At 39.1% G+C, this 15,048-nt stretch overlaps 1 protein-coding gene across 1 annotated transcript; it reads right to left on the bottom strand.

The window, feature by feature from the left end:
* Positions 1–5,906: 5,906 nt before the first annotated feature.
* LOC139709908 (calcium-dependent protein kinase 1-like) lies at positions 5,907–6,464 on the bottom strand. Its single transcript, XM_071621865.1, has one exon. The coding sequence runs from the start codon at positions 6,462–6,464 to the stop codon at positions 5,907–5,909; it is 558 nt and encodes a 185-aa protein (XP_071477966.1).
* Positions 6,465–15,048: the final 8,584 nt, after the last annotated feature.

The following is a 15,048-nucleotide window of genomic DNA, read 5'->3' as shown; positions in this document are numbered from 1 at the left end:
ATCTATGGGAAAATACGTTATAATCGCAAGCTGCCGAATCAGAGATACTTGGCCGACAATGATCAAGTATCGAGAAAACTATCGCAAAACTTACCGTCAAGCACCTGTGCGATGTCCGTCAAGATGACACCTAGTGAAAAGATGTCTGAGTGAACTGATGTCTTCTCCTCGTCGAGTACGATTTCGGGGGCAAGATAGTCTGCTTCTTCCCCCTGAAGGTAGGCAAACTTGACGGCTTCTGGGAGACCCGACATTTGAAGCGGGGAGGTCATCGATGACACCATGCCAAAGTCGATGATAACGCCGCGATAGCGACCTCCTCGGCGCTCAAGAAGGACGTTGTCGCTTTTCATGTCGTTGTGGAGGAGTCCGTTCTCATGGAGCTCCATCATGCCCCTGACGACGTCCTCGGCGATGTTGAGGCCGTCCTTGGTTGAGAGAGGAGGTGGCTGGATAAGTGGATAGCTGAGTCCCGTTTCACTGTCTCCAACAAACTGCACTCCCAGACAGAGGTCGTTGCCGTTGTCAAGTGTTCCCAAGAAACGTGGGAAGTATGGACTGTCCGAGAGAAGCTGGTGAACGAGGGCCTCCTTGTTGGCTCGCCTTCTTGTCTCTTTAAGTTCGTCCACCAGTTCGCCAGGTGAGGCATAGTTGTTGGATCGAAAGGGCTCTTTGATGGCTACGGGAGTTGATGTTTTGCTGTGTCGGGCTAGGAGAACACGGCCGTAGCTACCACGACCAATCTCAAGTAGACTGTTCATGTTCTGAAATTGCACAAAGAGAGAAAAGCAATTGGCGTATACATAATATCATTATTTGCTGGCGACATATACATACAACTTGTGCATTGTAATTGCTTGCAACTGAAAAAAAAAAAAGGATTGATGAAAATTGCGTTCTCTCATTTGAAAGCCTTTGCAGGCATGATTACGAAAGACTTACCGACACGCTGTGGCCGCAGTTGAAAGTCAAAAGGTCATCAAAAGTCAGTGATGGACACTTGGCCTTTTGTTGCAGCATGTTAACGACAACTTCGTCAACGTTTTGACTGCTTGGGGAGCTCTCTGTCGGATACCTGCAGTGATGACAAGTCACAATGAGCAATAGATACACTACATTATAGTTATTATACTTGAAATGACTTGAGTGGAACGAAAGACAAATAAAAAAATAACAAAAGTGTGCCAGTACATTGCAGCAGGTATGCTATACTTGTTTTGAAGGATATTGACTTTCACAGCATCGATTGACTTTAGTTTTAATTGTCAACCAATTGCGAATGTGACTTTGCAGACCGTCAAGAAAGAAAATTAACCACAGAATATGTGACATCAAACTATATACCTTAATAATGATGATGCATGAAATAATTACTTACCTTGGAGAGGTCACTGCAGAATTTTCACATGTGCTCGATAGTGTATTTTCATCAACAGAGTGGATATCCTGTAACGAAAAATGGAGGTCAAAATCAGAACTGTGAGGACAGTCTCATTTGACAAAGAATAACAAATTATTGCCTCATGGTGTTTTCGGGCGATGGCAGAAAAGATCCGTCTTTTTTAATGTCGGATTTTTGTTTTTGTGTGTGTGTGTTTTTTTTTCATTTCTTTCAGTTGTTTAAATTAAATCATTCGATGGGATTATTCTTTATTCTGATAATGTGTAAAATTTGAATTCAGTGTTGTCCTTTGCGTAATGAAGTAAGTATTTAATGATCTCGCGGGAAACTCTATTTTCGTCAATATATTTATGATGAATAGTGTTAAGAACTAAATATGAATGAAATAACATATATTCACCTGTTCAGGTTCAGTTCTCTGACTCCATGGAACAGGAGTGCCCTGATTACCAGTTTCCTGGTTGAAGCCAGGAATGTCTCCTAGAACTGGGAAGATTTTGTGACTTTCCGAAAGGAGGTCCAAAGATGTAGCAGGTAGAAAGGAAGATGGCTCAGTTTTGTCGGAAGCCTGCAAATTTCAAATAATATACAATCGTGTTTAGACATTATAGCTTTACAATTCTCTTGTTCATGTCTTCACCAGTAAGAAAAGATAAGAATGCTGTACGAAGGAACGAAACGCACGACGACATGCTCATAGTTTGCTTTGTTTTGTTTTGTTTTTCATTTCCATGCAGATGCCATCAAAAGACAAAAAAAAAAAACAAACAGTGACACAAAGAAAAATGCAGATGTTATTTGAAAACAAAGCCTTTTGGCAAAATCGTGTTTCATATCGATCTATTGTATTCTGTTATTTTCAATGCGTATCATTTGACATGAGGAATGAGAACTGAAAAGAATGGACAAGTTAAAACAATGTGAAATTCTACCTGGCTGTCTCCTGACGTTCTTTGGCATTCTGTGGACACATCTGCTGTTGGCAACACTGTCGCCACGTGGTCGTCGATCTCAACATTCTGGTCGACGACAACATTTTGAGGGACCGCTTCGACTGTGGAAGCGGTAGTAAGTTCTGTGGTCGGAGCAACGTCATCTCCGTGGGCAGACACCATTGCCGACTCCACGGTCTCTTGTACTACCGATGACTCGCCCTCGATCTGCACATCATCACAACGGGTAGTCTTGTCACCCCGTTCGTTGACAATCTTGATGGCTTGGAGTATCTCGGCAGCATGGTCGCATGCCGGTCCGAGAGCCAGCCGCTGCTGTCGTTTAGCCATCCGCTTGGCACTGCGCTGTTTCTGAGCTGACAAAGCTCCGTCCGTAGACACAGCTTGAATATCTGACATAGCCTTGGCATAACCAGAAACAAAATAATTGAAAGTTTGGTCCCATTTGACACAGAATATTATCATTACCTCATGACGTTTTAGGCGATGGCAGAAAAGACCCGTGACTTTCTAATGTCGGATTTTTGTTTTTGTGTTGTTCTTGTTGTTGTTGCCTTTTTCATTTCCTTCACCTGTCTAAAGTAAATTATTTGAATGGGATTATTCTTATTCTGATAATGGGAAAATATAAATCCAGTGGTGTCAATGTGCGTATGAAGTGAAGTATTTAATAATCTTGAGGAAAATTTCATTTTCGTCAATATGATAAACAATGTTGCAGGAACTGGACATGAATAAAATAACAGATATTTACCTGTTCAGATTCAGTACTCTGCCTGAATGAAGCAGGAGTGCACTGACCACCAGTTTCCTGGTTGGAGCCAGGAATGTCTCGTAGAAGAGGGAAGATTTCGTGAACTTCCGAAAGGAGGTCCAAAGATGTAGCAGGTGGAAAGGAAGACGGATTCTCAGTTTTGTCAGAAGCCTGCAAATTTCAAAGCATATACAATCGTGTATAGACATTAGCTTCCCATTTTCCTGCTTTACCGATAAGAAAAGAAAATATTACTGGAAAAGGAAACGAAAGGTAGGAAGATATGTTCATAGTTTGTTTTTCCTTTTTTTTCACTTTCATGCAGATGCCATCAAAAACAATAAAAAAGTGAAATAAAACAAACGCAGATGTCATCTGAAAACAAAACCTTCTGGCAAAATCGTGTTTCACATCGATTCATTGTATTCTATTATCATTTACTGTATTATGTTTGACATCAGCAATGAGGACTGAGCACTGAACGACTCTGCAAGTTAATGCAATACGAAATTCTACCTGGCTGTCTCCTGCCATTGTTCGGCACTCTCTGGGCACATCTGCTACATTGTCGTCCATGTCAACATTCTGGTCGACGACAACATTTTGAGGGACCACTTCGATTGTGGAAGCGGAAGTAAGTTCTGTGGTCGGGGCAACGTCATCTCCGCGGGCAGACACCATTGCCGACTCCACGGTCTCTTGTACTACCGATGACTCGCCCTCGATCTGCACGTCATCACAACGGGTAGTTTTGTCACCCCGTTCGTTGACAATCTTGATGGCTTGGAGTATCTCGGCAGCATGGTCGCATGCCGGTCCGAGAGCCAGCCGCTGCTTTCGTTTAGCCATCAATTTGGCTCTGCGCTGTTTCTGAGCCGACAAAGCTCCGTCCGTAGACACAGCTTGAATATCTGACATAGCCTTGGCATAACCAGAAACAAAATAATTGAAAGTTTGGTATTGACACGTTGATATCAATTTAAAAGATAATCATATTATATCTACCAAATCCTTTATAAACCACACACTGCAATATAATGTGTCTTTGTCTTGCTATGAGTTCTTTTACTCTTTAAGCAATTTGAAGATAGGTATGGATAGATAAATAGATGGTCAAAAATCAAAATGTCGCCATTGTTTGGACAAATTTCATAATACTTACTATTGATCTGTCAATGTCAGAACCAATAACTGACAGAATTCTTCGAACATCTACGAATTCGGAAAGCTCTGAAAGAGAACAACTGTATAACGATCGTTACTCAGAAGCTCACTAGGAAAGAGTGAAGGGTTTGTTTGGTGACCCAAGACCAATTCGTAACCTAGCATCGCGCACTGTAGCGTGAACAACTTTCAGCCAATGGCCGTCTACTAAAAACGCGGAATCTACACATACGCGCTATTGCTGCACAAGGCAAACCCAGCGTATTTCATGACGCAACAATACCTCGTGCGAATAGACTGGACTGTACGAGGTCTACGCAAATGCACAAGACTGGCATGATGAGGTACATACTAACACACAGTGTACAGTTTATAGAATATTTAAACCTGAACTTAAATTTGAGAATTATTCTAATCAATTAGGTCCTACTGATAGAAAATTTTTCTGTCGCTTGAGGTGTTTGAATGATAAGTTGCCTGTGGTGACGGGACGGAACTCAAACATCCCAAGAAGTCTAAGAATTCGTGAAAATTGCTCTCTCGGCCAGTTTGATGATGAATTCCATTATCTAATTCGATATCCGTTTTTTCATAATCGATTTTCAAAACCGATTTTCATCATGTATACTTTGAATGTGTCTTAGAATAAAGTATGTTTTTGAACATTTCATAACCTGGTTTTTAAGTATCTCGCAAAAATTTAAAATTTGCAAGTAAAGTGAGTCTGGAAGCAAAAAGGAAAAGTACTGTTTAGGCAGGATGCAGTCCGTTGTGGTCATTAGCATGAAATAATTTTATAACTGACCTAATGACTCTGTGCTTTCAATGTTGTTGTTGTTTTTTCTTTTTTTCAATTATGGTTTTTTTCTTCTTTGCATGTACCTAAGGAATACTTTCGATAATAACTCAAAACATAACTCCATAACGTCAAAACACACAGAAACACACAAACACACAATCACACACGCAAACAGACACAAACATAATATGTAATTTGTATTTTTATGTATCGATGATTTATGTAATTGCAAATATATGAATGGTTTTATGTTAAATAAACTTTAAATTCAAACTTCAAACTTCAGTACGTTATTCTTTGACAGTGTGAGTGAGTTTCAAGATTTTGATTTGACTTGTATACATGTATGCCTCATACTCTATTCGTATAATTCCTCAATTGATGCTTTGATTGACAAACCATTACCTATGTGGAAATCCGACCCCCCCCCCCAAAAAAAAAAACAAAAAAAAACAAAAAAACAAATCATTTAATATCAGTACACTTGTACTTCAATTAACAAGGAAATGAAAACATGCACGTGTAAGAACTATGTATTTTGCAACAATGGTTTATTTACAATATTTACAAGGCAGTGGCCCTTTGACCCCTAAATGTCAGCTGAAAGTTTGATACAGAGTTTTATTTTCGTAGTTTCTTGAAAAGGCGCTTCCAGAAAGGTGGGCGCTTGAACCGTCTTTTCAGCTCGCTGATTTCCTTAAGAATTGTTGTGAGACTCGGACGGGATTCTGGGTTTCTAGTTCTGCATCTCATGCCGAGGGAAGAGAGTTCCTGAACTGTTGGAGATCGTGAATCTGCAAGTCGAGCACTATTTCGGGGGCAAGATAGTCCGCTTCATCCCCCTGCAGGTAGGCAAACTTGCAAGGCTTCCGGGAGACCCGACATTTGAAGCGGGGAGGTCATCGATGACACCATGCCAAAGTCGATGATAACGCCGCGATAGCGACCTCCTCGGCGCTCAAGAAGGACGTTGTCGCTTTTTATGTCGTTGTGGAGGAGTCCGTTCTCATGGAGCTCCATCATGCCCCTGACGACGTCCTCGGCGATGTTGAGGCCGTCCTTGGTTAAGAGAGGAGGTGGGTTGAAAAGTGGATAGCTGAGTCCCGTTTCACTGTCCCCAACTAACTGCACTCCCAGACATAGGTCGCTGTCGTCGTCAAGTATTCCCAAGAAACGAGGGAAGTATGGACTGTCCGAGAGAAGCTGGTGAACGAGGGCCTCCTTGTTGGCTCGCCTTCTTGTCTCTTTAAGTTCGTCCACCAGTTCGCCAGGTGAGGCATAGTTGTTGGATCGAAAGGGCTCTTTGATGGCTACGGGAGCTGATGTTTTGCTGTGTCGGGCTAGGAGAACACGGCCGTAGCTACCACGACCAATCTCAAGTAGACTATTCATGTTCTGAAATTGTAAAAACAGAGAACAGCATTGCGCGTAAATATTTGATTTGCTGGCGACATACATTCTACGACTTTGGCAAGTAAGTGCTTGCAACTGAAAAGAAGATTGATGAAAATTGCGTTTTCTCATTTGAAAACCTTTGCGGGAATGATTAGGAAAGACTTACCGACACGCTGTGGCCGCAGTTGAAAGTACAAAGGTCATCAAAAGTCAGTGATGGACACTTGACCTTTTGTTGCAGCATGTTAACGCTCAACGTTTTGACTGCTTGGGGAGCTCTCTGTCGGATACCTGCAGTGATGAAAAGTCACAATGAAGAATAGAAACATGAAATCTATACTTGAAATGACGTCAGTGAAACGAAAGACAAAAAAAAATTGTCAGAACATAGTTATGCTACCTGCTTTGAGGAACTGACTTGCACAGCATCGATTGACTGCACAATTTTGATTGTCAAAGGCCTGCCTAGATAATTTTGCAGTCCGCCAAGAAACAAAATTAACCACAAAACATGTGACATCAAATTATATACCTTAATAAATACAAGTAATTCATGAAAGAATTACCTTTGAGAGGTCACTGCAGAATTTCCACACATGCTCGACGGTGTATTTTCATCAACGGAATGGATATCCTGCAAGGAGTAATGGAGGTCCAAATGAGAACTCTGAGGACAGTCTCATTTGACACAGATTATCATTGTTGCCTCATGGTGTTTTAGGGCGATGGTAGGAAAGACCAGCGTCTTTCTTACGTCGGATTTTTGTTTTTGTGTTGTTCTTGTTGTTGTTGTTGTTGTTTTCATTTCCTTCACCTGTCTAAAGTAAATCATTTATTATGATGGGATTATTCTTATTCTGACATTGTGTAAATATGAATCCAGTGTTTCCCTGTGCATATGCAAATTATCTCGTGGTAAACTCTATTTTCGTCAATATATTTATTATAAACAGTGTTAGGAAATCAATATGAATGAAAAAACAGATATTAACCTCTTTAGGTTCGGTATTCTGACTGCATGGAACAGGAGTGCTCTGACTCCCATAGCAGTTTCCTGGTTGGAGTCCGGAATGTCTCGTAGAAGAGGGAAGATTTCGTGAATTTCCAAAAGGAGGTCCAAAGATGTAGCAGGTGGAAAGGAAGACGGCATCTCAAAATTTCAAATGATATGCAATCGTGTTTAGACACTATAGCTTTACAATCTCTTGTTCCATGTCTTCACCAGTTAGAAAAGATAAGATTGATATACGCAGGAACGAAACGCACGAAGCCATGCTCATAGTATGTTTGTTCTGTTTTGTTTTGTTTCTCATTTCCATGCTGATGCCTTCAAAACACACACACAAAAAAAAGACAGTGATACAAACAAAATTGAATACAAAATGCATCTCGTTGAGGGCTGTAGACGCGCTTTCTTTAATGTAAAGAGACAATAATAATTTTATTTCGGCGCATTACAGGTTTTGAAAACTGGTCTAGCCTTGATGGTGTTGACACCACAGGCGACATTCTTTCTCTAAGAATCCCTTTTCATATCTAAGGTCTGAAGTGAAGCAATTTGGCTTGCTTCGACGTGAAATCGAAAGACATGCTGTTCTTTGCAGGGAAGTAGTTACCATTTTGAGACTTCAGCAGTCTCCAAGCAGGACAACAATCGCTCCCTCTATATCGATTGGCGATGCAAATTAACTGCTGGGCTCTTCCATTACAACCGAAGAAGTAGCCCCCCTTGTTTGCTTGATTATCCTGTTAATGAAAAATGGAGCACGCTGAACTCGGGTGCCTCAGTTTCATGTAAGTAGGCAGTGGGCCGCAGTCCAAAACCTCCGTCCGCTTTCAGTATACAGCATGATTGTCATTTTTGTCAAACCGGCACATAAACGTGGTGACAGAGAATTTCCCTCTTTCCGTCATCTAGAGACAACTTTGATTATCTATTAGATGCATAGAACGCTCGCTTTAGTTGTCAGTTTCATCATCTTTTAAATTGTTATCGTTGTTATTCTCTTTCGTATCATTGTTCAATTCAGTTTTAATTAAACTATTGAATTGAATTATCATTGCTATGATTGTTATTACTACTGTCATCACCGTTAGTAGGTGGAGTAGCATTATGTAATAGCATGAATAGGAAAAAAAGATATGCTGATGAAGATGATGATTAATGGCGATGCTACTGATGATTATACAATCATGGGAGTGATTCAGTGATTGAATAAAAGAGAAAGGAGACGACGGGAGAGAGGAAAACAAAACAGAAGAAGGAAAAATTAGGTAGATTAGCCTTTTCTCGTCGAGGGATAGGGAAGACTTTCAAGGGCAACTATACTTTGCAGCGCTTGGTGGAACATGAAGGCTGCGTTAATTACTGAATTAGCTCAGTTTGTTTTTAGCAAATGTACATTTCTGGTATTGCATCCGTTCAAATTAAATTCAAATATTATTGTATTACCTTACTCCCCCCCCCTCTTTTCCCTCCCTCCCTTACTCTTTCTGTCTGCTTTTCTTTCTATAACCTCTTTCTCCATTCATAGACCATCCTCTAAACGGGGTTTTCCCCATGCATAACGTTGCATTTGAAATTTTATAGAATGAGGTACGTGTATTCAATAATAATATCTAGCCCGTTGCTTACCGGGATCTGGTGTGGCATGATTTAGCTCGATTTGGGAAAGGGTTAAAAAAGAGGTAAGGAGAGAGAGACAAGAGATATACCTGATCTGTATAAGGAGAAGGCAAAGCTGTGGTTAGATATGCAGTGGTTGTTGGTGTTCAAATGCTCACTGCAAACCGTTGTCATATAGGAAGGAATTATTCGTTGCTAGGAGCTTTGATAATCCACACAACCGAGATGTTCTATACAAGACCAAGAGGAAGTCATCTAGAAAGATCTTGTTGTTGTTGTTGAGTGTACATCTTCGAGATTGAGAGGAATTCATCTTTCGAGTGGCTCTGAAATCAACCAACTCTTGTTGAAGATCGACGTTTTGATTATTACCTAGCATCACGAACACGTCATGATCAATTGGAGAGTTGAAATACGCTAGCTATGGGTTAAGACTTGTCATGTCTTCTGTGAATCATTGACTTACATTAGATATCGTAGTAACATAAACATTAAAATCTGCCCTCTCAGTCTCACGTTTTGTCTTTCCTCCGTGTTTTCGCTTTTCCATGGGAGTTTGTTCTTGATAGAAAGTTTTATTTGTCGAGTACTTCGCTTTTATCACAATGATGAAAGCTTTGAATGGAAGTGGGTAAATTATCCGCATAAATTAGAGGTGACCGAAACAAGTTAGAATGTCCCATGAAATCTATCAAAACTCAATTTATGCAAATAAGAAAATAATCACTGTAATAGTTGTTACCTTGTTATGTACCTTTTTTAATTATTGCTTTTATGAGGTACTCTTATTGGGTCGACAGTATTGGTTGAGGTGAGGATTCAGCTGTTAACTTTTTGGGAGATACTCAGAAACCACTTTACGAAATATTAAAGAGCATTCAATTCTGAGAGGAATTCAAAGTTTATTTGATGAAAATCATGTTTTAAATGGCTAAGACATCCCAAAACAAAGTGAAGCAAAACGATCAATAAAAGGCGGGTCCCACCTTTCATTAGGATCACCTGGTCTAAGATATCTCAGCTTTTTCAAAACTGATTTTCATTCTTCTATGCTCTTTAATATTTCATAAGAGGTTTCTCATTATCTCACAAAAATATGATCACAAAAAGTTGGAAACCTGAAGCCCCATCTCAACCGAAATTGTACCATATCTTTAACTAACATTCTTAGCACGGTCGTAATTTCATGTTTAACCACTTCATGGTACCGTGTATCTTATTTCATTTCATTTCATTTCATTTATTGTCCATAAAATGGAAAATTTTTGTGATTCAAGTAGCATACAATGTACATCTATAGATACACATATATAAAACACACATTTCAGAATGAAGCACAGAAAATAACAACAACACATCATTAATTCATATAAAGTAACACAGAGAAACTTAACACTCAGTAACAAAATATACATCCATGATATCCAGTATTGCACCTGTTTTTTTATATCTATCCAGACATTATATGTCGCTATTATTGTTTCATTCAAACAACTGGCTAATGGCAGCAAAGTCCCGCTTTTCTGTCGTTTGCTATGCGTAAAAGCTACTGGAGAAAATGTTTTCTCTGGTTTTGATGTATATAATAATGCAGTGTTTATAAGACTTGTTTAACTGATCGCTTCATTGCTGGGTCAAAGTAACAAAACCTGATGCCCTGAAACAGCAGTATCGATTCCCTCCCTCGCAAAATGGAATCCATGCCTTCGGGTAGCATGATTACGTAAGCGATATTACAATAAAACTGCACCTTTCAGAGTTATTTATCACCTTCATTATCGGGCGAGTGTCTCAGCAGCTGCAATTAATCTCCGTGGATTCGTTTGATTAGGGCCTGGCGAACGACAGTCGGGGACTGCCTGTATGATTATGATGCAATGACGGCCCGCGGGAGAATATTGTATTATGACAGACATGCCTAAACAGAGTTGGCGTTAGTAATAACTCCTTGGTAAGATACAATACGGCATAATTATTCTTTCGTGTGGGTGAGAGAAATAAAGATTGGTTCATCGGGTCAATGACTTCATATCTTCAGCTGCAAACAAAGAGCTAAGGTTTTCTTGCTGTTGTATTTCTTAGCAGCTCGCGTGTTTGCATATGATTCCGACCACTCTCATAATCAAAAAGCATGTGGGATTTTCTTGCATGGTGTTGGTAATTACAAGAGCAAATATTGTGTGGATGTATTTCAGGCATGACACAGTATTGGACAGTATGGTTGGCGGGCCAGTTTCAGCTGAGAAAATATCTGGCTTTAATAATTGCGTGTGTGCATGCATTATGTGTGATGGGGTGTGTGTGTGTGTGTGTGTGTGTGTGTGTGTGTGTGTGTGTGTGTGTGTGTTTGTGTGTGTGTGTGTGTGTGTGTGTGTGTTTGTGTGTATGTGTGTGTTTGAAGGTGCGTGTGTATGATATATATATATATATATATATATATATATATGATATTACATGTGATGGTGTGTGGGTTTGAGGGTTTTGGGGAATGGTTAGAGAAGGAGGGTAAGGATAAAGGACATATTAAGGAACTAATAAAGGGAGAGATATTTTTTGTTTGTTTGTATTATGAGGGAGCGATGGGAAGTTTTTTTTTTATTATAATATATAGATTGCATTCATGTAATATAATGTTTAGTGTATACATTATTGACAGGAGATATTTTGTATTGATTTTGCATATTTGAAAGGAGATTATTACGTTTCGTATATTCATTTAGTATAATCAGATCTTCGAGTGGAATGTCGACCTATAGCAACGAATGGAATCGAAATGAAATAATGTAAAAAAGAATTTATAGTGACTGTGTTACGGTGTGTAAGAATCTCTGATATTTATCAAATTTCTTCAGGAAATGGCATAAATTTGCCGTATAGGTAATTCTGTAAACAGTTTTTAATTGTCATACATATTATACATGCCTTCTTTCGCCTCATTCTTTCTGTTCATATATAGATTAATGTGATTATACAAATAAATGCATTATATAATGCATTATATATAATACAATGATAAAAGCACACTTCTTCAGCTCAACGTCAATGAGTTCTTTCATTCATTGTGTAATGTACAATGTACATAACCTTACCAAAATAAACATATATCTTCAAGATGATACAATAATATTTGCTTGTAGAAAACTATAATTTTGATAATAGACGATGTGCGTCTGGTTCAGCGTGTAGACGTTGCTGTACTTGTATCAGTACTGGTTATGCTTACAGATGATTGATGGAAATCAAGGGATGAAGGATGGGACCACAAGAAAAAAAAAGAGGAAAGCACGGTTGCCGCGGAAATCACTGTGTGCGCGTCTGTTTTAGGCGAGGGTTGCTAGTGGTAACGGGAAACGGGAAACGTCATTTTCGCGCGGGGTGAGATGCGACCATAAATCTACTTGACGCTAAAGCATGGTAACGGTTTGACGTGTTCCTGATGTTGGCCCATGTTTGGTTGGGAAGATGGAAGAAATAAGAGAGAAGTTTAAGAGCGAGGAAATAGAGCCATAAAGCCTAATATTCTACCTTTGACGACAATGAAATGCGCATTGAGATAATGTTGGCCCAGCACAGAGGGTATGTAGGGCGGTATGAATTACGCACAGTGACCGATTACCATTGCTAATCTAGCTTTGGATACAGTAAATGTACGAAAAGAAGAAACCTGTGAATATTCAGATGAAGCTTTTACACGATTCAATAGATGACGTCATTTCTTCAAACCATGTGATTACGTTGCAGGGGCGAATCCAGGAATTCTGTAAAGGGGGGGGGGGGGCGCAAGTAATATATCTGGTGCCACATCCGGGTTTCATTTCATTTTTTTCTTTTTATTTCTTTTGTTTTTAACGAAAAATAAAGGGGGGCTTGCGCCGGTTGCGCCCCCCTCTGGATCCGCCACTGCGTTGGTAATCATATTTGATAATGATCAAAGCACTTGGCATCCGATAACGTGCTGCATATAATTTACCCAGCGTGTATATAGACCTTACGACACTTTCGTAGTTAACGGTCATTATTAGTGGTTTGCAGAATTCAGAAGTTTGCAGAATTCAAATAATATTTTGTGTTTCTCGTGATTTTTTTTTTGATCTACATTGATTGTCCGTGAGTAGCTAAATACAAACTCTAATACTTTCATGTTTTCGCGGTTATAACCGTGGTTTTCAATGCACACATTGATAACTGCACAAAATTCGGTAACATGTGGATTAGGCAACATTAGAAAAGAAACACGCTTTCCTGTCAATATACGCAGTCTAAGACAACATACGCTTGAATTCACCTAAATAAACCACCCTGATGTGGGTATAGAGATTCCTCGTTTTAATGTTGAAAAAAGAAATAGGACAAGAGTTGACTAATTTGGAATAAACCAATTTCGAATTCATCTAGATAAGCCATCCTGAGGTGCACGAAGGTGTAGACAAAAAATGTGACTAATTCTGAATAAATAAGGGTATGTAACTTTTTGACCAAAGTATAATATTATTCCCACTTCGAGTCTTGGAGAGAATATTTAAGGAAAAGACAGTTTCTCATTCAAGGAAATGTACATTATTCTTTAAACTCCACACTTAAGTCTTCTGCTTACCAATGTCGAACACGAGTAAAGATCAGCGCTGTTACTCTTCTATACTCTTCTGTTTGCTATTCATCCCTCTCTTCACTTTTTGTCTTTTTCGTCCTATACTCGATTATTTTTTCAAAGTCCCATATATTCTCTGTTTCTACTTTTTGTTTCTTTCATTGCACCACAACCCCCCCCCCACACACACACACAGATAATGTACGCATTCTGTTTATGTATTTATGATTTTTTTTTAGATAGGGCATGTTTTCGTTAAAGGAAACCCAAACCAAAAGAGAAATGTGGATTGAGTGAAAGCAGCAACATTAGTATAGAACACATCAGTGAAAGTTTGAGGAAAATCAGACAATTGATGCAAATTTTATGAATTTTAAACTTTTGGTGTTGGAACCGCTGGATGAGGAGACTACTAGAGGTTATGGCGTCATATGTGGACAACAATACAAAGAAAATACAAAAAGGGAATTCCACAAATTTTCCTTTTTTGTAGAAATTACACATTCAATCAACTTGATAATGACATATGTTAAGGATAGCTATTATTCCCCCTGCTTTCTGAAAGCGGTTAGTCAAGTGCTCTTTCATTGTACTAGAAAAGTGAATTTTTGTGAAATTCCCTTTATATTTTCTTTACATTGTTGTCCACACATTTTTTGGTGTTTTTCTTTTTCGCCGCTGGAGGTATCCATGCACCTTTGGAGACAAAACACAGGGCTAAGGAATGTTTCATGTCCCACATCATTATCATGGTCTTCTTATACTTCTTCTTTCTAAACCCCACAGAGGTGCTGCATCATTTTTTTTCAATGAGTAATTCTGTGATATCCAGATACATGTTCTTCAAAGTAGTGTCATTTAACTGTTTTACATACAGTGGATATTTCAGACACTGTGATGTTCTACTGTAACAACTTGTGATATGGTAGCCTTTCATTTTGTTCATTTTGTTACTGCTGTTAACTCGTAAGATTTTGCTCTTTCTTCTCAGACTAACTTACAACTGGACTGTAGAATTCCGCTGTAACTCTTCATCTCTATTTCCCGATCAATGTTTGTCCAAGCCAACGGGGAGCCGAGGAAAAAAAAAACTCATGTGCCATTTGTGTATCGTATTGTGATTAATGACATGGATCATTCTAGAAAATGTCAATATAAAACAAACCAGAAAATAGGAAAGATTACTATTACACACTCTTGCTCACATTGATGTTACATATCATCATTGTTTCCATGTTCCCTCGCTCTGTTTTTAGATTGATGGTACATTATAAGTAGGTTTGCCACAGGCTTGTAATGATTTGATTCGCAGCTCACATAGCATGCGCAAAAGTAATCCCCTCTGATACATATATTTTTATGAGCGC

The sequence above is a fragment of the Diadema antillarum genome, unplaced genomic scaffold (assembly GCF_040938485.1).
Source record: "Diadema antillarum isolate AM-2024a unplaced genomic scaffold, OU_Dant_1.0 seq00001480_RagTag, whole genome shotgun sequence".
Classification (NCBI taxonomy): domain Eukaryota; kingdom Metazoa; phylum Echinodermata; class Echinoidea; order Diadematoida; family Diadematidae; genus Diadema; species Diadema antillarum.
The sequence above is the reverse complement of the archived record's forward strand: the minus strand, read 5'-3'. Positions and strand labels throughout refer to the sequence as shown.

Bases quoted from the DNA above. Each gene is read 5' to 3' on its own strand.
- LOC139709908 (XM_071621865.1), bottom strand. From the start codon at position 6,464: ATGAATAGTCTACTTGAGATTGGTCGTGGTAGCTACGGCCGTGTTCTC.